The 25,401-nt window shown below is 32.8% G+C and overlaps 1 protein-coding gene across 1 annotated transcript; it reads left to right on the top strand.

Moving 5' to 3' along the window:
- LOC123700362 (tyramine receptor 1) lies at positions 1-19,922 on the top strand. The gene is made up of 2 exons (XM_045647556.1): positions 1-362; positions 18,410-19,922. Exons 1-2 carry the CDS (start codon positions 187-189, stop codon positions 19,695-19,697), a joined length of 1,464 nt encoding a protein of 487 aa, XP_045503512.1. The 5' UTR covers positions 1-186; the 3' UTR covers positions 19,698-19,922.
- The last annotated feature ends 5,479 nt before the right edge of the window (positions 19,923-25,401 follow it).

Here is a 25,401-nt window from a genome sequence, read left to right as displayed (position 1 = left end):
TGGCGAGTGCCGAGTGCCGACCACTCAGAGCCGTACCGTGGCCCGCGATCAGTTGTCAGCCGACAGCCACGCGAGAAAGACGCTGCCAACGTACAGCGTGTTCTCCAAAACTTAACGCGATTACTGCAGTGACTTGAACGAACTGAGAGTGTTGCGTGCAGTGCTAGTGGTAGTGATGACTTTTGCATGGAACGATCAACTGACTTGTCTTTTGGACGAGCGTTGACTGAGGGGATGGAAACGAAAGACCGGCTCGTCGAGGAGGTGCTGCTCCTTGCTCTGTTTCTGGTCTCGACCGCGGGCAACTCGTTGGCCCTGTTGGTCTTCTGTCGACGACCTGGATTGAGGACGATTTCAAATCGGTAAGTTTCCAGTCACAACTTTTTTTCCACGATTTCTGAAAAACTTTTAAAAGTAGGTTCACAGGACGTAATACAATCGAGAATCAAGGCTGACTGGTTTCTAAAATTCAATGCGAAATTTTAAGATCCTCCACGCTTTACCCACGTAGATTAGAACGGACTGTATTACTTAAGTAGGTCTCACTTGTTAGCTATAAGTTAAACTCTACAAATGTAGAGTCGCAACTTGCAACGTTCAATGACATTAAGCTCTACATAACTATAACTTAAAAACGACTTTAAAAGTAACTTTCAACAGGTAGATGTGGCAGTAAATGTTACAAAATAAAACAAATCAATGTCCTCACAGAACATGAACGTTTACAAAACTTGATTAATGTAAATCTATTTTGAATTTTGGATTTTTTGTCAAGCCGAACCATAGTAGTTGGGGCTTTGCCAAGCCCCATATTATTATTAGATCATTAGTACCGGTCGTCGTCTACCTGAGGCTCGCTATCGATAACAAAGCCAGTGTTAGTAATTTGAGTAAGTGAGGAACATAAAAGAGTATGTACAAAGGTATCTGCAATGTATTTCATCAGAGCTGAGAAGGTCGCGTATCATCGTTGAAAATAAAAAATTAGTAACAGTAACTGCGATGTGACCAGTTATTTATTTCAAAACCGCAAGTCATTAACGTCTAATGCCTCTTGGAATAAAGAAATCAGATAAATCATTAAACTCTTATTTATAACGTGCATTGTGTGAGATAGTTATTAATAACAAAGCGAAGTTATTGCACTTGAAACTATTCCGCTAAAACACGCAAAATACTTATTAGGTAATAATAAAGTTTCTTCACTTGTGAAATCTATAGCATTTCACTGATATTAATGCGATTTTGATATTCGAGAATATAAAATTCTATCACGTAGACGCTCCGGAACAATAATTTTATTCCATCGTTTAATAGGTACATACCAATATCAGAATATTCCATTCGTTCAATCTATAATTAATTCAAGCCAATCTTTCAAAGAGATAAACCGTGGTTAGCGCGAATAAAGTTTTCGACGCGCGTTCCCTATGAGTACGCGAATATCAAAGACTTAAAATATTTACCCATAAATTAACCTAATTGCTTGATGAGAATGAGTGCGAAAACATTGACCGACGCTCACACACTTACGTATTTCTGTTTTGACGTATTTGCCGGTGAAGATCATAGAAAATAGCCAAAAAGGTATAAAAATCTTATAATCCACCAACATTACGAGCAAACAAAGTTTCTCGGTCGTTAAAATTGAGACGACTATCAAGCAATTGTTTCGAGTGTTGCTAAACTGTTTACACTTAAGTCAATACCTCGTTATCTACATCGTAATGCCTATTGCAAATCTATTGAGCAAATGAGAAATGATGCAGAACATTAAATGCTTTTAACATTAAGATATACATTTAGGGTTGGCGAATACGAGCCGTCGTTATGAGACATAGTGTTCAAATCATAAGTATTTCATTGCTATTTTATTGTAGAATTTTACTGAAAGAATTGCAAATTCTTTATATTCACAAATAAACAACATTTGATTATTTCAATTCTCCGAAAACAACTCTTCAAAACTATCTATATACCTATATGAAAAAAAATATCGTCAGCAAATAAACCTAAATCTGCAGTACTTTAAAAAATCTCCAGAAATTCCGGGATGCGTATAGCAACAAAACTGGCAACCCTGATACCGAAAGGCAGTGGAAAATTACGTAGCGACCACAACCAGAAAATATGCTTGACACGTTTGATAAAGAAACAAACGTCCTCAATACCGGCTCCAGTGACATAATAATTATCGTAATATAAATAAATGTTTGTATTTACACGCTTTCTATCCGGTCTTTGAACTTTGATAAAGCTCCACATGGTATTGAGTCATGTTCTGACCCCAAGATAGGAGTAATTGTAGCTCAATTGTTGTGGGTTCGGATTCAGCTAGTCAGCTAGCATCCGCTGTTTAGGCAATAAATATAAAACCAATACAATAATTATTATATAAAAAGTAAAAATATGTACATATAGGTTACCAAAACAGCGTTCGATGTTTGAAAAACGCACACGATTAGATGTCAAAGTAAAGAGACAACTTATGTAAATTGTGGCCAATTAGCAACATTTCGTCGTTATCCCGGAGAGCTAAATTCCTACACCATTTTACTTTAATAATGTATTTAATACCGATAAATATCCGTCAAACTAGATCATGAAGTGTTCGTAATGAACGCGTCTTTGAAATTGAAGTAAGGTTGAATATTATCTGTCTACTTCTCTTTGCTAAGTGTGTTAATGCCTTGTTGGATAATTTTGCGGTTACAGCGCAATAATTTAAATTTAATTTTACTTTCGACATATCTTAAACGTTTATTTTATTGATAGTTAAATGGAGAGAGTGCTACGATAGCGCCAAATAATAAAGCGCAATAAATAATGTAAACCTTGAAGCACAGTTAGTTCTTAAGAAATCTATTTATACCATAATAAACAGTCAATCATAATCCAATTTTCGGCAAAGTGCGAAATTTCGTTCGTCACTTATTGTAAAGTCACGACTTATCAATTCATTGATACACATCCAGCTTGACGTCACTATTGCGTATATTAAGTATTTTTAAAACAAATTGGACATAAATTCATGAAATGACCTTAGAAGTCTGCTTAGTATCACTAAATGGATGTATTTCCTCCCAGATTCATCTTAGCGTTAATTTTTAGTGGAAGTAATATATTCCACATAAAAATGATCGTCGATTTGATACAATGACGCGTATCTTCTATAAAAGATGAATTTAATGTAACCGTTTAACCTAAAAAAGTTTGTATGCATGCTACCTTTAACTTTGAAACTTCTTGTTTATTTCCCATAGTAAATGTATTTTTTTCCTAGATAAAGCATAAAAGTTGACCTATACAGATAACAACTTCAATGTAATATTTAAATCAAACTTAAACCACAGACTAATAATAATATACTACGTATCTTAAACTAATTAATCAACAAAATAATGTGCGTCTCTCCTCACTCACAAGGGAATCCCGCTTCCTATTGACATTTTCTATCTCATCAAACATTGTAATCAGATCTTGCCTTCATTAATTACAATAAAATAATTTACAAAAGGCCAAGGCTAAGGTTTTTAATTACACGCAACATTTAGTTCAGTAACTAACACTAACATGTCCAAGTCACTCGAATACATTTCTAATGAAGCAACAAATCGATTAGGTTCTATCGAATTAATTAATATCGATTTTGAAATAGGTTACTCTAGTACCCGGCCATTAACCAATATAATATGATGAAATTAACGGAATGCATAAGATTAATGCAATGAAAGTTGAAAATGTAATGAAATAGCTCGACTGTACTAATGTAAACGGTTCCAAAAACAATCAATACAGTTTCAATAATTACCAAACCACACAAATTAAAAATACGCTTTTGTTTTTAATACTGATTGTATCATTATAATTATCTAAACGTGACGTCAGAGTTCGCGGTATTTTCTTACGATTAATTCTCTTATACCTAACATGTCATTTGGAATATCTAATCTGTGGCGTGGAAAACAACAGTCCTTAACTTTATGAACAGTTGCAAGTATTTGCACGGAAGTCGGTAATATATGGACTTCATTATTGATTATGGGTTGCTTCATTATTTATGAATAAAGAGACTAAAGATAATACACTATGTTCATAAAAATTAGAATTCAAAGGCGACAAATGCTTTGCACAAAGGCTACGAGCCTATTCAATTAGAAGATACTACATATAATATGTTTATAGTAAATTAATACCTTTAATAGAAGAACAACTTTTCAAATAATAATAAAAGTAACATTAACCAATAATTGATGTTTGTAAATAAAATTTACAAAAATTGTCACGATTAACCAGTGTCTGTCATGGAATAAACCGGAGTATCATTCCGTCATTGTTTCTTGGTAAAGCTTATCCCAGGTAGATAAGTTGAGATTTACGAGACACGTATGATTCTTTGATTATTCATTAAGCCTAGAATATTCCGAGAATATAGTTATCCTTACTAATATTAACTCTACGGGTCTAAATTCTAATCCATTATAAATTAAAACGACCAGTTATAGGAATTATCTTTACTACATATAAAGCGACCTCATTCAATAAATGGAATGAAATTATTCGTTTATTGGTTTTGGTATCTAAACATCCGCGAACACAGAATCGCCTTGTAAAATACAGAATAAATAAATTTATATCCCTAAAAATTTAACACAAATATTCATACCGATAGTAAATACCTACTCAATGTAGTAAATCGAAAACATTCAATGTTTTGGTTGCAACTAAAGGTCGCGTCGAAATTGGGTCAACAGATTATACAGCAATCATAACAGAGTATAAATAAAGATAATTTTTAAACTCCTTGACAGAGACATTGTACAGACGATCGACTCAACTTGCCCATTGATTTGAAGTGTGTCAAGAACTGAATTAACTCGGGGCTAGAACACTTGAAACTAGATTCACTATAATTACTTTCGCTGTCGGTTTTAACTTTTAGTTATTTTCGCCTCCAAATATCTACTATGTTGTATTGTTATTTCAAAGTTACATAATGCTGTTTTGACGTGTTTTGGTGCAAAGCACGCGTGCAAGCAATGATAATTCAATAAATTTTATAAGCTCGAGCTTCTAATGTATTGTATGTTAATTTAAATACATTGAAACAAATGGCGAAAAGGAATCACGAGCGTCAGTACTGACTAATGACGTATAGCGTGATTTTAAAGATCATCGTTTGTTAAAGGGACACTTCGCTGTAAACAATAATTTAGCACGATTATAACGTCATCGCTTGGACCTGACGCACCTACTCGTTTTTTTTCTTTGTACACCTAACTGGATACGTATCAATGATTGGGACAATAAACCCGAAACTCTCACTTGTACTTTAAACAATCTATTATTAATCATGTTTGTGTATTTGTACGCTAATCAAAAGCTGATTGTCTATGGAATTTTCCACAAATAATTGAATCCATGTTAAATGCCAACAAATGCCGAGAACATTAAGTGCCCGTGCTAATGATGGTATCAACTTACCAATTTGACTTTCTAAGAGCATTTCTGTAGTAACTAGATGATTATTATTCAATTACCCTAATGTATTTACAATTAAAAAGCATTTTATTTTACTTTTTTTTAATGGCAACACAGAATCTCGCGGGAAAGTCAAAAAGAAATTTCGAATTCGTTTTTAAAAGCCAGTGTACCATTTTCACAGACCGTGTTTAGGCGCAAATGTTAAATCAACCGTGAAAATTGGAACAACTACAGTCGGCTTGCATTAATTGTTGGTGTTCAGTGACATTAAGATATTCCTTGTTTCCTTTATAGTGTTGGATAAAATAACGGCATTGAAAGTAAAGAGCAGTGGCAAGATAAAGAATACAATGTAAAATTATGAAAGCAGCTGATTACACACGTCAATTGTTGTACGTAGTGCGGATGTTACACCCATACATGATCGTTAAATTTATTTTCTAACATTAAGTGTGTATTCATAAATATTGAAGACATTTATTATAATACCAAACAGATAAAAAGTAAGTAAAAATATGTACTAGATAACGTTAAAAAATAAAGATATTTACACCGTAGAGTAAGGACTTAATATTTTTATTGCAAAATAATTAAACGTTTTAGGTCATTATCGTATTTTGTATCTAACAAAGTTTGTTTTCTGGTATTTCAATATTAAAAAAAGTTGCAATACCAACAATGTATGAGAGGTACCTTGATAGGAATGTAATTCCGTAGTTGTCAAAGGTAACAAGGTCTTCTAAACAATCAATACCTTGTAATAATTGTAGCGATTTCGTAAACAATGGTGATTGAATAAGAATATAAAATCACGTAACATTATGTTCCTTGTTACAAAATTTACTGTACTATTGTTCTTTTTCAATGGATAGATTTTTCGATCCGGGTTAAAGTTATTGTAATTTATACTGGCTACGACTCAAAATTTGAATAGGTTTTTCTAAGTATTAAAACGTTTATTATTCAGTTGGTTTTTTAGATGACTGCGATGAAAAGAGAGGAATAAAACATTTTTAATTGCTCTATCAGAGCTTTAATGAACACGTAAAATATCAGAATATTAGTTCTGTAAATATCATAGTAAAATATCGATGGAAAACTAAAATATTTAACTCGGACGGATCCGGTTGTATTCAGCTCACAGTTTGACAAATGACTGATATAACTTTCTTTATGAATCGAACGCTACAACTTTCGAAGCGCCTCAAATACAATCGTTAAATAACAACCAATCGTTTTTAAATACCTAAAACAGCTCTAAATCAAACATTTATTTATTCAATTTATTTATACTTCTAGAAGCACTTTTGAACCGTCATAACATAGTTGTACTATTTACCACCGCAACGGAGCGCAGAATAACGTACACGTACTAACGAAAATAAGGCACAAAACCAACTTCTAAAGTTACAGGGCATTAATTATTCGCAAAAAAACGAGATTTAGGCGATCGCTGTATAATTTTAAAGTTAAGCCATGTCTTATGCGTGTCATAGATATTCACGCGTGGAGCTCATGACAGAAACGTGGGAGATAATAAATTTTAATGCGCTAAAATTCTAATTATATTTTTATTTAACGCTCCATTTTATTCAGTATTATTATATTTATTTTGTAGAATAAATCGCAGAAAGTATTATGCCATGCATATGCAATAAGCATGTTCTCCGTATATGTAATCTGTGACAGAAATTGTCTCATCGAGTTCGCGAAGGTTATCTGTTCCCGACAGTTTTGGCGGGTATTTTTGGCTAATTTGCACATGAATGTCACCGGAAACTGGTTAGACGATGTTCCATTGAACACCGTAGTATGTCGAATCATGCGCCCGATTGGTGAGTTCTTTAGCATTGAGGAACAAAAAGGATCAAGTAACAACGAACTGCCAAATATCAATAATCTTCAATCCAAGGTCAAACATTGGCATGGCGAAGAAAACTTTGAAAAAAATTTATTAACATTGTTCAGATAATTTAATAACGCAGGCCCCGGAACCACAGACACAATAGAAAATCTATTGTGTCGTGGACCGATCGGGCCGCTTGGGGCTCAATGGGTTAAAAAGGAAATTAAAATAAGTAACTTGTATGAGTACAATGTTAGAACATGATGTAACTTTTCATTTTCAATGATAATACGCCGTCACCTTAAAACTAACCTACTCATGAATGGTAGACAGAAGTTTTACAACCTTTAGAAAATAATTTTATAGATAACTTATCAATGGATATTCTCATTATATTTTCCATGGCTAGGGTTGTCAGCTTTCATATTTTAGACTTATTTAGCATATGTATTTTGCAGACTAGGTAACTACATGTTATACATTAGGTATAACATTTTTTTTTTATTTTAATATAGGGGAGCGCCACAATCTCGCCTGATGGTTAGCTGAGATGTGGCCTAAGATGGAGCGCGCTTCCCTAGAATGTACCTGTTCACTTCAATTCACTACCTACACTTTTCTTTTTGACACTTAATAGTTTTGTTTTTCAAATTATTCCTAATTAGTTACAATGCTGGCAGCCTTAGTCAATGCAAAAAATAATATGTTATTATTCTCGATATAATAAGGATTTGGTTAGCAACAATATTATTTTGAGAGTGAGTCATTATCTAAATAGGAAACTGGTCCAATCAATAATGAATCGACCATATTTAATTTATTCAACATCCATTTAAAGCGCGCACAACAAAACATTGAAATAATATAAAAATAGAATGATCTGTAGTTGTTACATTATATAATTATTATAAGATTAAAGATAAACTTTGAGAAGATTAAATTGTTTAATTGATAAAATTAATAAAAACTGTTAGACAGTTTTGGATGAACGATCGTAACAAAAAATTATAATTGTAATATCTAACGTGGATTATAATAATATGGATTACAAGATGGATAACAATAATATATAATACACAGATATTATCCATAAGACAAGAATTAATAGATAATTTAAAATATTCTTGATTTGATGTTTTCTTAGTGGTATTTATAGATGTATAAACACTTAACAGCAACGTAGCTTTTATATTTGCTTCATAAATTATGATTAATATGACATTCATATAAAAAAGTTAATTTGTTGATTGACAAATGTTTTTTACCAGTATTCACGATGTTGCCAATAAATTTTCAACTATTTCTTTGAAATAATTTAAAATCTGTGTTTAAAATGTCTTTCTAAATTTTGATTAGTGTTATACAGATAAAAAATGTGTTCTCATTTCAAATTGAGACCAAACTAATTATTTACACTCTTTGATTGTAAATTTTAATATGTAGGTAAACTGTATAATTATATACTATGTGCATTATGGATACAATTATAATCACCATAGCAATATAATTGTTTTGTATTTAATTTACGCGGTTGAATATTTAGCATAAATTAATGCACCAATATTATGACTTATTGTTCTTCTGTAGTTTAAGCCTTTACGTCTGACATCTGTAAAAACAATCGAATTTTATTGCACACTAAATATTTAAGTCTGCGTTTGACGCAAATAGATAATAATTATTTTATATCTTATCACATTGAATTTTGACCATAGATACCTAATAATCGGGCATTGCTTTTCACAAAGATTGCATTTGTTGCCATAAGCCGAACATGCAATATCATATTACTTTTGCAATAATTGCTCCACTACTTCCTAGCAGTAATAACACTTCATGGCCGCCCATGCTTTAAAACAGCAATTAACTGCAAATTGGAAGTTAACTATTCAAATATAATCTGTCTCACATTGGATTTACTGTGTGAAGGTAGCCCTAAGGCCGCTGCAAGCTAAATTATTTTATTTTTTTATCTACATCTTTTTTCAGCATACAATTAATTGTGATGACGTCACTAAACGTTTATCGATTCTAAATTCGAAATTCGCGCGCTATTTCATTGTTAATGTTAATCTTGACGTAAATAATTGAGAGTAATGGTGTTGAACGCTATAAATCTTCATTTCACAGTTTTCAAACCTTGGCCGTGAAATGTTCATTCATTATCGTGCTGTTAATTGGCTAAATAAATTGTAACCATTGATCATTTCGACGAAACGTTGCTCGCTTTTTTTTTGCGGAAAAATATTGCGCGGTTTTTCTGAAATTTATTATCTGTCTCATGGTTTTCAGCGATTCCCATATCTATAATTTATACTTAAATATTCTTTTATGATACATGAATGGAACAAACACTGATTAATGTTTGTATTAAAAACGTTTTGTTCGTTTTGCCCACTAGACATTGAATTATTATTCATAAAAACAGTTGCAAATCGATTGAGGATCATTATTGGCGGGCAGCCATCGCTTGTTACTAATTGCCTGCCATTGACGTAAGACTAAACTTTTGGCTAAGTAGCTTTTGCCCAATGTCATTTGTTTAATTTGGACAATGTATTTGTATTGATATTAATTATTGCCCGAGAAGCTTCTAGAGCTGTTCATTTTAGGAACTGAGAAACATTTCTCATAACGCTTAATATGGATGGAATATTCTAACACGGTAAAACCTTGAATACGTGTTTCTTAGGAGTGTGGTAGTCCATGTGTGCGGTTATGACTTATGTGCTTTATATGTGTGGAACATGGATTCCCAGTCGAGTCCGTCACATATACATAAACTATAGTTTAAACCTCTTTTGTTTCATCCGATCCTAGTATCCACTGTCTACCAGAAAGACAATAGCATTGGTAACAATGCAATGTACTCGTATAAACACTATCTTGTTTTTCCACTAAGGTTTTAATAATAATAACATGTACGATACGATACAGATTCTAAATTTCGTAATGGTCACACGGCAAAACGTGATTGTCAAAAATACGATAGGTGTGTGTGAATCACATTCGTTAAATTTTACGAGTCCATAAACTTGTCATTTGATAGCCCAAGGATATATTGTACTGTTTATTATTATTTAATTATACAGGTGTGTGATGTTGGGTTCATTTTGGTTCGGGGTCTCCCGTAGATGTGTAACACAATAAAAATTAATATTCGTTTTAAACAAGGGCTGGATTGTAAATAAGTGGACATTGAAACCAGCCGGGTTGCATTCGATACATTATTCAACAATCATCATCGAGGAAGGCCGTCGCTTCGTATGCGATGGTTTTGTATTCTAAATAGATTCCTTATATGAAACGGACAAAAGAACTTAAATGGCGTTTTGGATAAGTTCACAACAGTTATTAATAACGGTATGACACGAAACGTAATTATAATTAGAGTTAGATTAATTTTAAGATTTCGTAAACAGTCTGTCTTTATTTATTCGCTTATAAATGAAAGAGAAGAAAATGTTAATTAGGAGAACTTACATTGGGGCAAAGGTGAAAGGACTCATTACATAGTTTAGATCCTTGAAGCTTTTATGAAATACGATTTTGTTTTTACGATCTCGATGTTTAAGTTCGTTGACTTGCGTCAATACTTTTCTAAAAATAGAGGAACTTTTTCATATTTTTAGGCGGCAAATTGGGTTAGGAAATCATGGCTAACAATGGAAACGGTACCGTAGACGTAGAGAATATAGTCATGTAGAATATGTAACATCAAACAATTTTTTATTGATAACCGTTACTTGATATTTGATACGTTATTTTAACAAGTAACAGTTTAGCATAATAATAATTAAGGCGGCTCATGTTTCTTGGAAATAAATATTGTTAATCAGTACAAAGTTTTCGCATACTTAAATCTCATTGATAGAAAAAACCATTAGATAATATATTATTGTCTGTAAAACATAGTTCAGTAGTACTTAAATAATGTTTGAAATACAAACAGATAAGCAAGAAACTAAACAAATACCACTAATAAAAGAATTCACAGGTAGGTTAGGTAACTATAAAAATGATTAAATAATATTTATTTTTACATCTAGCAAAATATTATGTTATGTTTTTTGCGAATTCGAGGTGACTCAATATTTTGCGTTAAAAACAAACTGCTTGGTTACAAATAGTAAGAAGGATGTTAATTTCCTTTAAAATTGCATGAATATAATTACGTTATAATATTATGTACCTAAGTAGTATATAATGGACGTATTTAAACAAAAATATTATAAGAATTTATCTACAATGAAAATGTGAAGAAAGAACCTTATTATTGGAAAATTTTTTCTTATCTTTTCATTTTAAACATATTGGTCTAATTTTCTTTTAAAATAACCTTTATAAATGCTTACAATAATTTTTTGAGAGACTTAAGAATCTATATATTTTCTTTATTCTTCTAAATTATGCTACCATAGATTAAAAAGAGAATCGTAATACAGATAACGCATTGACATGTAAATGTAAACATGACAGATACTAACACAAAAAGCTAGACATTCACGCGGAAATTCATCCGGAAACAACGAAGAAATAATCACTCACACAGTCTTTTGTCATTGCACTTCCTACAAGCCTTTCCCAATATTGCCTTAACCTTTTATTTACGTCAGTTCCTGTCAAATTTATTACCGCCATTGTTTTTCATTTGATAGATAGCGTCCTATAGTTTTGTATGTTTGTCAATCTGTAGGTATCCATTAATTGAAATGAAGAACATGTCCATGATATTTCAGTAGGTATTTGTATATCTTAATAGAAAAAAGGATAGATTGAAGGCATACACAAGTTAGAAATGTTATTGATAAGTAAAATATAATATTCCATTTTCGCAGTTTTTACGTTTCTTTATCTCTACATTGTTTCTTATATTTGTAATTTTAAAAATAAACGATACTTCATCAATTCTAAATAATATGCTCTTAACACTGAAAACGTAGTTTATATTAAACTATGATCAAACGATGTTTACAAAAAATCGTAAATTTTGCTCGTCACCTTTCACCTGTGCAAACAAATGTTAAATATTGTATTATAAGCAGCGGAGTATGATCTTAGGATATTTATAATAAATTCAAGTTTATCGTTTTCGCTATATTAAATAATAAATATGCTGCATTTTTCGCTTTTAAAGCCTTTTAACCTCTGGAAAATCCCTTGCATGTTATTGACTTACATTCTACTATAATTTTTTTTATATAAAATTGATACGTAAAAATTCTCGGTCCATACAACGCCAGCTGGTTCGATCCTAAACGAAACTACGCGCTATGGGCATAAAAAATCAACAAACATATTATTTAGGCTCTAGAAATCGCCTTAACCCTTTTTTATACATCAAATAAATATTTACAAACACTCGTGTAAGTAATAGTAAATATATCCTTACAGGGAACTGGCAAACATAGAGAGTACGTCCTTTCTCGTTTTAGGATTAGAACTGGTTTGATAACTTTTACTATTTGCCTCCAACATGGACCAAACGTTTGGCAAATAGTTGGTAATCGTAATACTAAGCGAAAGTAACATGCATGTTCAATCAAATAAATAGAGAAATAATATCGGAATATAAACTATTGTCTAAGACAAGGAAAACAAAAAGAAGTTATCAGGCGACATCGCTATTATCGATAAGGAATTTCTGCTATGGTTTAAAACGTATTAATTATAAACGAAAATATTTTCATGCCATCCGTACAGCACGTGAATAGCTGCATTATATTTTTATTCTATTTACAAGCACAGATAATAATATATAATACTGTATAACTCAACAAAAAGTTAGTTAACACTGGCAACACTTATTAGCTGTCAAGAGTTTAGATTATAACGAAACAATGGCCTCTCATTTCCACGGCCCAAATTCACAAAGTATTATTAAATGAGTCATTAGTGCCTTAACCAGAGGATATTAACGGACATCCATCTCCGCGCAAATTTGGACACTTTGGTCATGGCCACTAATTTTTTAGAGGTTATGTTTTCGCCTTGATGGCAAAGGAAGTTATCTATGGCAACATTCATATAATATTCTAAACTAGCTGTGCTCCGCGGTATTACTTGCAGTGCTCCGCTCCTGTTAGTCTTAGCAAGATGATATAGGTATAGCCTATAGTCTTACTCTATAAATGGGCTATCTAACACCAAAGAATTTTTCAAATCGGACCAGTTTCCGAGATTAGCGCGTTCAAACACACAAACACTTCAGCTGTATAATAGTATAGATTTATTTATATTACATACTAATGTACATACAAAATTACAGCTTATTCGTTATCGACAAAGAATTTTTACGATGCATCGTGTTACTAAACATTATGGTTTTGTCCATTTTAATGCTTTTAAAATGCAATTCGTGTAATGATATTTGTTATCTGTGTGGTTTGTATATTAGTGTTTATTTTTATGGAAGAGTTCTAAAATCAATCCACATAAAATGTTATTTATTTTATTAATGTAATCGTAATGTATAGAAAACTACAGTAAAAACTTATAGCGTATCGATAAAAATGGGAAATATTCAATTCGATATGCTTATTGTTGATTATAATTAGTTTTGCTAGTACATATTTATGTTTCTTATCAATGTAGTGCGAGAGGCTACGATTTTGTATAAAATTTTCACATAAAAAAGAATGTTTGGAGTTACCTACTCCATAAAACAAGGGAAGGAAAAGGGTGTAATGTATTATGTATGGACCTTAGAAATTGCTAAAACTTTTAATTATACTTATACTTACGTAGTAACATAACGTAGTCTTAGTAATTATATATTATAATGTACACTAGTTACTTGGATTTATATTACGGTATTTATTCATTGCGTGTTATATTAAGTGATAATATCTATAACAATTGAATTAATTAGGAGTAACTTCTAGATAAAAACGGATTTTCCACATCCTGGTCATTAAATACATATTAGTTTAATTCATTAGAATTTTTATATGTTATAAATCTCTAATATAATATGAAAGTGGGTTTGTCTGTTTATCACGTCAGAGACCGATTGACGTAGGTAAGTTTTTGCATAGGAGGTCAGGAAATAACAAACGACATAATTATGATATATTAATACAGGAGCGAAGTCAGGTTGAAACAAATTATTATTAGAAAACATATTTTGTAATTTATACGAAAGAAATAACGAAAAAATGCGATATTTTATTATATCCATGTAGCTCGTATTCTCTTCTAAATATATGTTCAAGCAGAAAAATAGTATGATTCGTCAATCGGTAGTACTCAAAACGTTAATACAATATGAATAAATAACAAATAACTCAAATGATAAAATTAGAACATCAATCAGTATTAAATATTAAAACATATTTAAATATTGCCTTAAATCGGACCAACGCAATAGGCATAATGAACTTTAGAGACCATTTTCAAAATGTTAACCCAATACAAACATACGTTTTTAGATGTATTCGCGCCAGGGTTTCCCCGGCCTTGTAACACTTAAATAAACTCGATTTAATATAATCTGTTTTTAGCGAATGCGATAAAAATCTCTTGATTATTTTTAAAAATGTTGTTTACAAGTTTGATCTTACTTCTGTGTTATTTATTACTTTGATTTGTAGTTGCATTTAAGTAAATTTTATTATATTGGCTCGTTGATTTATTTTTTCGAGATTTGTCCCCGTTCTCTACTTTTTAAAATGTATACGTATATAGTAAATATTATATGCTATTAATCGTATAAGCGATCTCAATGCCAAAATTCAAAGACGTCTCTAAATTTAATATATGGTTAGGTTAAGAAATAACAATAAATTTGTTTCTATTATTCTTATCTGTCATTAACGTAAGTTTCATTCAAAGAGATTTTTTATTCAATAGTCTATAATCTCACTGTTCTGTGGCTATAATCGTATCAAAAAATAAACTAAAAAACTTGAAAAAACAGACGTCACAGTTTTATTTATATTAAAACTGCAATTAATTTGGCATTGGTGGAATATTTTGATGATTTTGGCGATCGTAAAAGAAATTTATTGCTAAGAAGCGGAACGACTCGATCAAATGATGATTTTTTGACACACTTTATAAATTACCTCTAGTTGTAAACATGAAAAAATATTTTTTTTTCCTTCAGAAGTTTTTCTTAGAATTTATATTATATAGGAAGGTATGTTTCTCTTCCACAACAAAACACATATTTACGTAGAGATAGAAGAAAATGTTTTCTTCAGGGATTACAGTTTTAATGACTGCTATAAACTTTTCCCATAAAAGCTTTTAGATGAGCTTTTAAATCGTTGTTATGTAACAATTAACTGTCGGTTTAAAATGCAGTCTCTTTAGAAAAGAAACGCATATATTGTCACTGATTGTATTATCACTGATTCAAAAAACTAGTGGCAAGGAACAATTTTAAAGATTCCAATATAAAAATTATTAAATTATCATTTACTAGCTGCGCTACGTGGTTTCACCCGCGTGGCTCTGCTTCTGTTGGTCTTAGCGTGATAATATATAGACTTCCTCGATAAATAGGCTATCCAACACCGAAATAATTTTTCAAATCGCACTAGTAGTTCTTGAGATTAGCGCGTTCAAACAAACAAACTCTTCAGCTTTATAATATTTGTATGGATTGTTACATAGTATAATTAATAAATTCCTTACTTAACTCATTGTGTCTAGTTTCTGTACCTTGACATGATAATATTAAATATCCAACTCTAGCATTAACTTGTCCATTATTAATTTTGTTAATATCACGTAAAACAAAACATAATATAATACTGTATATAAAATCACGTATTTGCCGACCTCGGCATAATTTACCGTCTTGCAATATGAATCGTACCATTTCCTTTATTTCTATGTCTAATAGGTAATATATATTATTTTAACAATTACGCAAAACCGAATAGTTTTTACTTTTAGAAGTATTTTAATGTTAATATTATAATGCTGAGTTTGTTTGTTTATTTGAACGCGCTAATCTTAGAAACTACTGGTCCGATTTGAAAAATTCTTTCGGTGTTAGATAGCCAATTTTATCGAGGAAGACTATAGGCTTGTATATTATCACGTCAAGACCTAGAGGAGCGGAGCAATGCGGGTTAAACCGCAGGGTGCAGCTACCTAGTGTGTTATATAAAATATATGACAAGTTCAGATAGAGATAAGTGATTTCTATTTTAATAATTATATCAGCTCAGGAAAATATTATCATCTGATGTATGACTGGTGTGATGGCCTTGTTTGATTAACTTTTGGCTATTCTCCTAGTTAATTAAATACTAAAATACTAAATTTTTATAAATCTATTTATGTTGCTTAAACGTAGGAAGTTCATCAACTCTTATTTTGTGAGTTATGTTTTTTTCTATAATGTCTGACAATTAATTTAGAAAAATATTGTAACATTAATTCCACATTGTTAGTTTTATTTTTAAAACGATTCTTATCGACGATACATTTGTCTAAACTCGACCTGTGACTCGACAAGCTTTTAACGTGATTAATTCACACAATAATTTTATAAAAGGTCATTCTAAAACCATCGACTGCTCAATGGGCATAAACAATATTGGTTCATGTCCAGTCAGTGATGCCAGATACATTAATTCTAAAAAATGATTCCGCCTACATCCCTGATATATTCATAATGCATACATTTGTTTTTCAAATAAACCATGGTAGAAGGTCCAGGGCCCAATGTCATTGCAGCAAGGGCACTCCTGCATATGTAATAAGGAACTTTCTGGATGTTTATTAACATTATTATGTTGCCATGTGGCTTGTGTCTATGGTAATTCAACTTCTAATGGGAACGACTGAAGAAACAATCGCGGTAAAATAATATGTTTTGCAATTATATTTGTTTGTACTTATATTATTATTTAATACTATGTACCTATTTATCTTAATATAATATTACGTGTTTGTATAAAAACATACTTTAATAATCTACAAATCCACCTAAAAGAACTAGCATTATTGTATACTTACCTAATTACGTATATATTTTTTAATTTTGTTAAGTCACTTAATAGTCACCTTGACTGAGAATAATAATATTATTACTAATTGCATTGATCAACATTAAAGATTATGAATCTGGATAAAAAATCGTCTTCGAAGTTTTAAGAACCCTTTAAATTGAATATATACCATTAATTAAAATAAAAAGCAGGTAATAAAACTTTATGATTCATAATTTCTTATTTCAAGAACATCTTAAACGTTAAAATATTTTAAATTTGTTGAAATGTTATCTAAATTAAAATAAAACAATAAATTGCTTGTCTAAATAACTTTATTCACATGTTATGTGTCTATCTACATCTCCTAAGGTTATTTAATTCGAGAAACAACCTTTCCTTGGAGCGTGTTATAGAAAGTCAACAAAAATAAACGCTCAGGTTTATCAAATAAATGTTATTTAATAGACGTTGTTATACGTATATCGCACAAATCACGATAAAATTTTAATTATTTATGTGAACAGGTTTATCTTATTTACAAACGTGTCGCAATATTGTCAAATATTTTACACACGCCCTTGAATTTACGCTAAATGTTAATTCTTAAAAACCAAATAGGTATGCTAAAACATAAATATGGACGTTGTATAATTAACAACGACTATGTTTTATATCTCAAGCTTACAAAATGAGTACGGTCATTACCTAAGCCTCTAAAGTCTAATAGCTATCGAAATTAATACGTTTTAATGACTAATTCAATCATAACAACGTGCAACAGATTAAATCACGTTAGACGCTTTACGAAATAGTACTCGGTTCTAGCGTCAAGTAGATACATTTGTTGTTTCGAAACGTATCAACAGGACAATGAAAACGCTTACGTAACTAGATCTTAATCTCGGTAAAAACCTCAGGCCCGCAATTGTGGAAGGACAAGTGCATTCTGGTCTGTTCTACGTGCTCACACTCTATTTCGGTATATTGCCATATGATGTAGGGACATGTTTTTAAACACGAATAGTTTTGGTTTGCGTCAAACAAATGAAAACATGCGTGTTCTTTATTCCATTGTTTTCAAACTGTTGTATATGAATCATGTGCTCAATGAGGTCTCTTATTGTTACAGATTTGTCATCAATCTTCTGGCGACGAATCTGGTGACTACCTCCCTGCTCGCGCCCGCGCTGTTCGGCGAGCACTCGGCGAGGGAGGCAGCGGGTTGGGTGGAGGCAGGAGACGCCGCCGCCTCGGCGTGCAGCTTGGCGGCATTGCTAGCCGTTATGCTCATCGCCGTGGACCAGCACCACGCAGTCACCGACCCGCTCCGTTGTCACACAAGGCTCCTCCAGCGCCGCCCTGCCGCCCTCTGTGCGGCCACGTGGCTCATCGCAGCCGGAGCGGCCTCCACTCGTGCAGCCATCGCCGTCTTCAGACACTACTACCCCCTCAAACCGGCCGTTCAGGCAGTCGAGCTAGCGTATTACGTCGTGTACTTAATAGCTGGAGTCGTCGTTCCGGTAGCCGTGGTCTGCATCATGTATGCGAGAATATACCGCGCGGCGAGATCGTCCGGTCTCCGAGCGCGCGCTCACGGAGCCAGCGCTCTGCAGTTGCATGAACCTCAAATCAACTTGCCAGACTTGATCGAAGAAGGTGAAGGATTAACTTTGAAAATTGATGTGCCAGAAAATGGAGAGACCGATCGCAAGTTCGGTCCGTTCCTATTACCGCCGGAGCGGCCCGTCCGCTGCCCTTCTGTCGCGAGTCTCAGAAACGCGCGAAGAGAGGGAAAATCGAATGAAGATTTAAGGAAAGGCTTGCCTGCGGTTAGCTCGGCGCCATCTCTTGCCGCACCTCTATTGTCTGTGCAACCGCGGATGCCCGCTCCTTCTAACAATGGATCGAGAATAACGTCTATCCGGTGTCGAATATCGAACGCTTCTTTGTTTAGATATAGAGAAGAATCTCGTGCAGCCCGAGTTGGACTATTAACGGGTGCATTAGTGATGTTGCATGTGCCGCACGCGGCGGCTGCGGTCGTATCGGCCGCCGCGCCGGGCCTCGCAGCTTGTGTACGGACTCCTGCGTTAGCGTTACTGTTACTAGCTTCAGCGTTATCGCCATTCCTATTTGCGTTGCGATCGCGCCGTGTGCAGCGTGAAGCGCGGCGGCTTTTGCTTCCCGAGAAGAGCGCGTGGGATAGAGCGTCTGGGGCTGCCTCGGCGGCGGCGGCGGACGGCCAGCGGGCGCGGGCCGCTCTCGAGCTGCTGCGGACGCTGACCCCGAGCAGCGACGGGAGAGACAATGGAGAGAACCGCACGTCGGTTTCGGGAAACGGCTCGGAGGCTGGCGCGTGCCGCAGCTCCTTCAGCTCCGGCGGCAGCACGCAGCTGTCGTCGGCGTCGGACGAGTGACCGCCGCCCCCCGACCCGCGCGCCCCGCGGGTCCGCTTCTCTTTGCGCCCCACCGCTCTACTCATCTGTGATACTAGGTTAAGACGCCCCGCGCTCGGCGCGACCGTTAGACTGATTTAGTATAAGTTAATTTATTAATGTGTCCATGTACCTTTCCGCTGAGCGGAGCATTTCTACCTGATACTGATAAATGTAATAGAAAATATTAAATTCGATTTGAAATGATGCCCTGTTTGATTTCACCAACCCAGTACACTGCGTATAACCGCAAAATTACATATATTCATAAACCAGAAATAGTGAAGGTTGTCAGTAAAACATTGTGTTGCGAAAATTGCTATTTCACGTTTGTTGCACACAGTTTTCCTAATGTTACTGGATTGCGCTCAAGTTTGTATATATATCAATATTATATAATCCAGTTAAATACTTGCCACCTGATAGTTTAATGTATGCATCTTACGCAGCTCTTATCGCTCTACTACATAATCTGAGTTTCAATAATGCCAGACTAAAGCAACACAATGTTTTAATGGTAGAAATTTAGTTATTTTATTCAATACTCGTTATAGCATTTACAGTAATGACACAAAATACATATTACCCACCTATTATAATAGAGTACTAATCCTAACTAATAATACACAGACACAACCATAATGATATAATATGAACTATAATCATGATAGCAAATTAAGATATTTTGCTATACATATTACATAAATATTAGTATTTAAATTTAAAATCAAACTTAAGGATATAATATAAATATAAAATGTGTCTGAAACTCCTAAACCGATTTCTGCTCATCTCTAAGAAGAGGTAAAAATTATGAAATGAAATAAAAATATAGAGAATGACTTTCAAGTGAAGTCTTGGTTTAAAGCTAGTATTTTTTATGTCAAAGCTTTTCAGTCATAAGTACATATAAAGAATAATTCCAGAATAGTAGTAGAGTATACAAATCTATAGTAATTAAATTATCTTAATATATAGTAATCTCTATGTGTATTAATCACAAATTATTATAAGCCTTACTATAATTTTATAATAATGATAAATAGTACATAGTACCTAGGTATTCAACATAACTAAGATATTTGACGTTACTTGAGTCTGGTCATGATGATCGTGAGCTTGATATCCATATCAGATATTTTATGTCTTAATCGATTACATAATTGAAGGAAAATTTTCAGAATTGTATTGTGTATTGAATAATACATTAAATACATTAAAGCCAGTTGCTTAGAGGACTTATAGGTTAAATTCATTGTTTTTATGTCTGCTTTTTTACAATGGAAGTGTTATTGGAACTTTACTTCATTTTCACTCTAAGTTATGAACCTGAAATAATACTAAGAACAAACATGCAATTAAAAAACGCATTCATATATAACTAGCTGTCAGCCCCGGCTTCGCCCTTGGTACATATTTACGTTTTCTCTACATAAGAACCATCCTCGTACTTCAAGTAATATAATAAAAAAAGAATTTTCGAAATCGGTTCAGCCGTTCACACGTCGTGATGCCGTGACAACGCGAAACGGGTTTCTATACATATAGATAAGATACCTACATTCTACATTATAAATTTCAGCAGTATTTCTGTAAATTTTTCAAAATAAGGCTAACTCTATATTTCTGTAACTTAAACACCTAGGTAGATACTAATAACTCAAAGATACATTAATTAATATTTTATCAATGCTTAGATAGATTAAAGTCTGGATTAGCGTATAATTAGGCTTACTCAGTCTGGATGTGGTCTGGGTATCACGCGTGACGCGATTGAAGCTGGCTGAATCTTGTGTATTATACTTTACTAGCTGCTCCCCGCGGTTTCACATGCATTGCTCCGCTCCTGTTGGTCTTAGCGTGATCATATAATATAGCCTATAGCCTTCCTCGATAAATGGGCTATCTAACACCGAAAGAATTTTTCAAATCGGATAAGTAGTTCCCGAGATTAGCGCGTTCAAACAAACAAACAAACTCTTCAGCTTTATAATATTAGTATAGATTTCCATTTCACAACAGTAAGAAGTACTAGCGAACATTTTGTAACAAATTGTGGAAGGATGTTGCAGTTATATCGAGGAGAAACAATATAATTAAAGATTTACATATCAACACAGCAAGAATCACATGATCGCATGGTTACTTACCTACTTAACCCTTAAATTGATTTCGTCCGTTTTAAAGGACATAGTATTTACACACATGCTGGCGCTGTTATGGCAGACCTAAGCTTCGCTAATTGGTATATTGGGAAGGGACTAGCTATGTCCTTCGCGTACATGCAGGTTTTTTTACCAAAACCATGTACAGTCGCGGATGGTGACCATTTGAAAATTGCAAAAAACGGATCTCTTGACTCTTCTGATAAAATTGATAATAACTGTAAGTATTTTGGCTATTTTGCTTATAATGTTATATTATTAGTTAGAATACGATTGTAAGTACAGTATTTTGACATAATTTTTACATATTTTACAATATTTGGTATAAAAATATTAGTTTATATACGATGTCCCATAAAACGGACGTTGACAACTTGGAGTATATACTAGGGTATTCTTCACATGTCCTATGTAACGGACGTTGCCAATAAGGCCCTCCATTTGCAACGGAATCATTTTGATATATTTTTCTCTATTTTTATTATATTTTACAGGAGCATGACTTGGCAATCAATAAAAAATCCCCTAACTACATCTGGCGGAAGTTGAAGAGTCTGGCGTTGAGTTGAGATGTCGATTTCGAAGGAAATGTAGACCTACAGGATATGATAATAGTGTCAATCATTTACCCCCAGCAACATACCTTCGGAATTATACGACATATTGATTTGAGACACAATGAAGACCCAAAAAGTCAGAATTTTTACCACCAACAAAATATTATTGCTGCAGAATTACAGCCTAACATGAGGTGCGAGATGAATCTTCCCTACTTCTCAGTAGTTCTTCAGTCACAGCATCATGTTACTTACCAGAAATACCACCCAATGTTTGAAAATTTAAATAATAACACCTTACAAATTAAAAAAAAACTGGCAGAAAATGGATATATTATATGCCAAAGAATCCAAAAAAAGTGATTTAAATTTCCTGTTCGTTTTGGTACTTCAGGCATGGTATACCACTCCTTTGCATACGATGAAGCAAACACATTTCAATCTGTACAATATAAGAAATGGGAAGAGGGCTATCTTGGTGTATTAGATGAGTTCGCAGGATATGTAATACTATTTCTATTCTAATTCTTAGCATATTCTTAGGCTGTGATTTTTGGTAGTGTCGTTTTTTAAAATCCATTATTTTTAACGATATCGTTAAAGTTTTAAGCAACATTTTAAGACAGATGTTTGAAAAGCTTATTCTAGATCGTCCATAATTATAATTTGATAATAATTTTGAATTACAGAGTTGAAAATGTCCATTGTATTCATGTACCACGGTTGCAGGAATAATGTGCAATGTCCGTTATATGTGACGGTTCGAACATGTACATATAATTGGCAATGTCCGTTTTATGTGACATAGCGAAAAAAATAGAAAAAAATTAAAATTTTTAATTTTTTTTTCATTTTCCTCTTTTCTATCCTAATTCCAATACATCCTCCAAATTTGGACATTATAAACACAAGTTATCTAGGGGTGACAATTTAAGGGTTAAGGGCCCTTAGTAGGTGAACACGGCAAAATGGACTGTTTTCTATGAGCTATAATTGAAAATATTGAAGTTTTTTCGCACTGGAATTTCTAATATGTATTACAGAACGTATGTGTGATGGGATGACTGTTTCCAAAACACGATTGGAAAAATTTTGCTCGATAAAAAAATTCCTGAAGTTATCTCTAAAATATCATATAAATGCTCATTACAACCGTATTTTACGATAATAATTCGTATAAAATCACAAATATATAGGTATTTACCTTGTCGATTTCGTGACTGTTTTAGATTTTGAAAATACTAAATATTTTCATTCACTTTTTGATAAAAATGTGAATGGCGCTTACGATTTTTAGTTTCGAGCACGTTGATTCCATACTAAACGCGGACCCCCTCACCGCTTACCTCAGGCCCGAATAGCTGAATTTTCGCTGACCGCCTAACCCCCCTTAAAAAGAAAAACTAATGAAGAAGAAGAATTATGATTTTTATTTATATCAATAGGTATTTTGTTGGTTGGATAGATCTTAAAAATAATCGACTACTTGCAAAATGATTAGCACTAGAAAGCTGAATCTTTACTGACTAAGAAGGACTATTATTATTTATTATTTTTTCTTGCTGTCAAACTGGGTGAAACTAGAACAAACCTCTTTTATGTCTAATATAAAAAAATTAATTGTAAAAGAATGTCACGCTTCCTGAAGTAACAATGTAATAAAAATATTAACATACCTAAACAATAAAAAAACAGTTACATAAAATATTACAAAATGATTTGACAATAAAACAAACAATATATATTTTATCAATTATTTACACAAGGAAGCTGTAATTACAAAACGAACGTGTCCATTCATAATTTATACAATTTTGTGAAGATTATCAGATGTTATGTAAGCTGTTACGCAACTGATAACAAGGAACATAAAATCGATTATTTTCAGTTGATCGAAACATTGTAGTAAATATCGATTACTTTATCGTTTACAATCTTTAAATAGTAGAAAATATCGATTACTTTATCGTTTACAAAATTTAAATAGTAGAAAATATCGATTACTTTATCGTTCACAATATTTAAATGTAGTTCTTTGTATGATATTTTTAACCGACTTCAAAAAAAGGAGGAGGTTATCAATTCGGCCGGTATGTTTTTTTTTATTTTTTTTATGTATGTACACCGATTACTCCGAGGTTTCTGAACCGATTTACGTGATTCTTTTTTTGTTCGATGCGGGATGGTGTCGAATTGGTCCCATAAAAATTTTATTCGGATAGGCCCAATAGTTTTTATTTTATGAGCATTTTACAAATACAGACAGTATTTGTAAATGTTGCAAGTTTGAAGTCGGTTGTTTTTAACGCAGTTATCACTTGTCTGTGGATATTTTCGACAATAGATATTATGGATTTAAACATTTCATAAACATATATAGATTAAGGATGTATTTCTTTGAGAACTATGTGTAGAACAAAATTTATTAATATCTCATCTATCATATTCTAGTTGCTCAAAAATGTACATTTAGTTTGAGAATCAACTTTAATTTATTCAATTATATAATATAGATTTATAGAACAAAATAGGTACCTATATTATTGTATTTTCCCAACTCTATAAAAAGTAAAATAAAACAAAAAGCGTTTGCCAGACTGCTCGATTTTGAAAATATTGAATAATTCATGGGACTGATATATCCTGTTTTGATGTTTTTAATACATAAAAGATTTAAGCAAAACGGGACGAATTATAATAACATCATTTAAATGTCAGGTTAATGTCAACATTGCCCCGATTGGCGGAGTGGAACTGAACATGGTTTGCTTCAGAGGGTTCTATTCCCAGTAAAATTATAGTTTAAATAAAAGTGAGGAAATATTATAATGTATTATAGACGTTTCATAGAAGCTTTCTACCCGCGCCTTTACCCTAGACGGTAAGGGAAATTCCCATTGGAATGACATGTTTCAAGTTTCAACACAGTAAATAGCCTTTGTCATTCTTTAGCCTCCTAAATAT

The sequence above is a fragment of the Colias croceus genome, chromosome 19 (assembly GCF_905220415.1).
Source record: "Colias croceus chromosome 19, ilColCroc2.1".
Classification (NCBI taxonomy): domain Eukaryota; kingdom Metazoa; phylum Arthropoda; class Insecta; order Lepidoptera; family Pieridae; genus Colias; species Colias croceus.
The sequence above is the reverse complement of the archived record's forward strand: the minus strand, read 5'-3'. Positions and strand labels throughout refer to the sequence as shown.

Coding starts and splice junctions, on each gene's coding strand:
- LOC123700362 (XM_045647556.1), top strand. CDS start 187: ATGGAACGATCAACTGACTTGTCTTTTGGACGAGCGTTGACTGAGGGG. Junction 363..18,409: donor TTGAGGACGATTTCAAATCG/GTAAGTTTCCAG, acceptor TTATTGTTACAG/ATTTGTCATCAATCTTCTGG.